General features: G+C 48.1%; 1 protein-coding gene across 1 annotated transcript; it reads left to right on the top strand.

The window, feature by feature from the left end:
- Positions 1–130: 130 nt before the first annotated feature.
- LOC106511540 (high mobility group protein B2) lies at positions 131–1,670 on the top strand (the record flags this gene model as incomplete). The annotated part of the gene is given in 4 exon segments (XM_014000300.1): positions 131–240; positions 1,045–1,204; positions 1,274–1,422; positions 1,496–1,670. Coding segments are annotated over 3 exon segments (471 nt in total), but the record flags the coding sequence as incomplete, so codon positions are not given.
- Between the last annotated feature and the right edge of the window lie 82 nt (positions 1,671–1,752).

The raw sequence follows: 1,752 nt of genomic DNA, 5'->3' as shown, positions 1-1,752 counted from the left end.
GCGTCCAGGACAAGCGTAGTGACGTACGGCCTTTACGTCTCCGACAACAACCAATCACAGYCTCCGTTGTGTCCCGTGCCGTGCTTTTAAACCTGTGTGGTTGGTTTCAGCCAATCAGCGCGCAGAGGGGCGGAGCCGCAGAACCAGTTTTAGCCCAGTTAGTTCTGCCTCGAGCACGGTGACAAACAGTTGCGCGTTCTTCCTCATCCACGAGCTCACGACTTGTTCTGCTGACACCAGGTAAGAGACGGTGCTCCTCACGTTGTTTTTATACTTTTTAAAGAGTTTAAAGTCATTTATTTAACCTCACAGCTTTGATCCATTGTGTCTGTGTGAATGTAGCGACTTYAAAGAACTTTTTAATATATATATTTATTAAAAAGTGTTTTTGTTACTTAATTTTTAAAGAAGCCGATCGGTTTATTTTATTTAAGATGAATTCTGCTGATTTGTCTCAACGTGGTTCGGTTCTGGGTCGTGTTGGGTTCGTGTGTGTGGCCCAGTTTAGTGCGCAGTTCAAACGCCATTAGGCTCGGCCGCGTCACGACGAAGTCGAGCAGGAGCCCGCGGCTCGGTTCCGACCCGCTTCCGGACGATGGTTCTGGGTGAAGTTTTTAAACACGGTTTTGTGAAAGTTGTCGGTTCGCGCTGGTTCGGTTCGGTTGGGGAAGTTTGGGGCGCAGCCGTCGTTTAGGCGGGAAGATACAAAATGGAGTCTGGTGTTTTTGTCCCGCAGAGACAGAAATCCGATTAGAGCTGCAGCCTGCTGCTGTCTGTCCTCTTCTCACCTCTTTTAACCTGTTTATATCTGTTTTTAACCTGTTTATATCTGTTTTTAACCTGTTTATATCTGTTTTTAACCTGTTTTTATCTGTTAAACACACGGTTAGTTCATTTAATCACTTTATATTAAATATACAGCTTTATTTAATCACTTATATCTGTTAAATAAACCATGTTTAACCACACACACACACACTTCACACAGTTTCTGCTTTTACACATTAAATTTCTAACTTTATTTAATGTTTCGGTGTCTTTCAGCCCATCTGCAGCCATGACGAAGGACCCCAACAAGCCCAGAGGGAAGACCTCCTCCTATGCCTTCTTCGTGGCCACCTGCCGTGAGGAGCACAAGAAGAAACACCCAGGAACCAGCGTGAACTTCKCTGAGTTCTCCAAGAAGTGCTCAGAGAGATGGAAGGTGAGGTGGTCTGAGCCGGCTGTCTTCCTGCAGGTAGGCTTGCTCTAATGTCCTCTCTGTGTGTTTCAGACCATGTCTGCCAAGGAGAAGGTGAAGTTTGATGAGATGGCCAAGAACGATAAGGTCCGCTATGACCGGGAGATGAAGTCCTACATTCCTCCTAAAGGTGCCAAGAAGAGCAAGAAGAAGAAGGACCCCAACGCCCCCAAAAGACCMCCGTGAGTCAGGCCTGCTCAGGTCTGTGTCCCCGCTGGAGGAGTTCTCATCTTAAAACTTGTTTTTTCTGTCCAGCTCTGCTTTCTTTGTCTTCTGCTCGGACCACCGTCCTCGCATCAAGGAGGAGAACCCTGGCATCTCCATCGGAGACGTGGCCAAGAAGCTGGGTGAGCTGTGGTCCACGCAGACCTCCAAGGACAAGGCTCCGTATGAGGCCAAGGCCGCCAAGCTGAAGGAGAAGTACGAGAAGGTACGTGTCCTCAGGTGTGTGTGTGTCCTCAGAGGACGTGTCCTCAGGTGTGTGTGTGTCCTCAGAGGACGTGTCCTCAGGT

This window comes from Austrofundulus limnaeus, unplaced genomic scaffold (assembly GCF_001266775.1).
Source record: "Austrofundulus limnaeus strain Quisiro unplaced genomic scaffold, Austrofundulus_limnaeus-1.0 Scaffold2900, whole genome shotgun sequence".
NCBI classification, from domain to species: Eukaryota; Metazoa; Chordata; class Actinopteri; order Cyprinodontiformes; family Rivulidae; genus Austrofundulus; species Austrofundulus limnaeus.
This window is presented reverse-complemented; position numbering and strand designations above follow the sequence as displayed.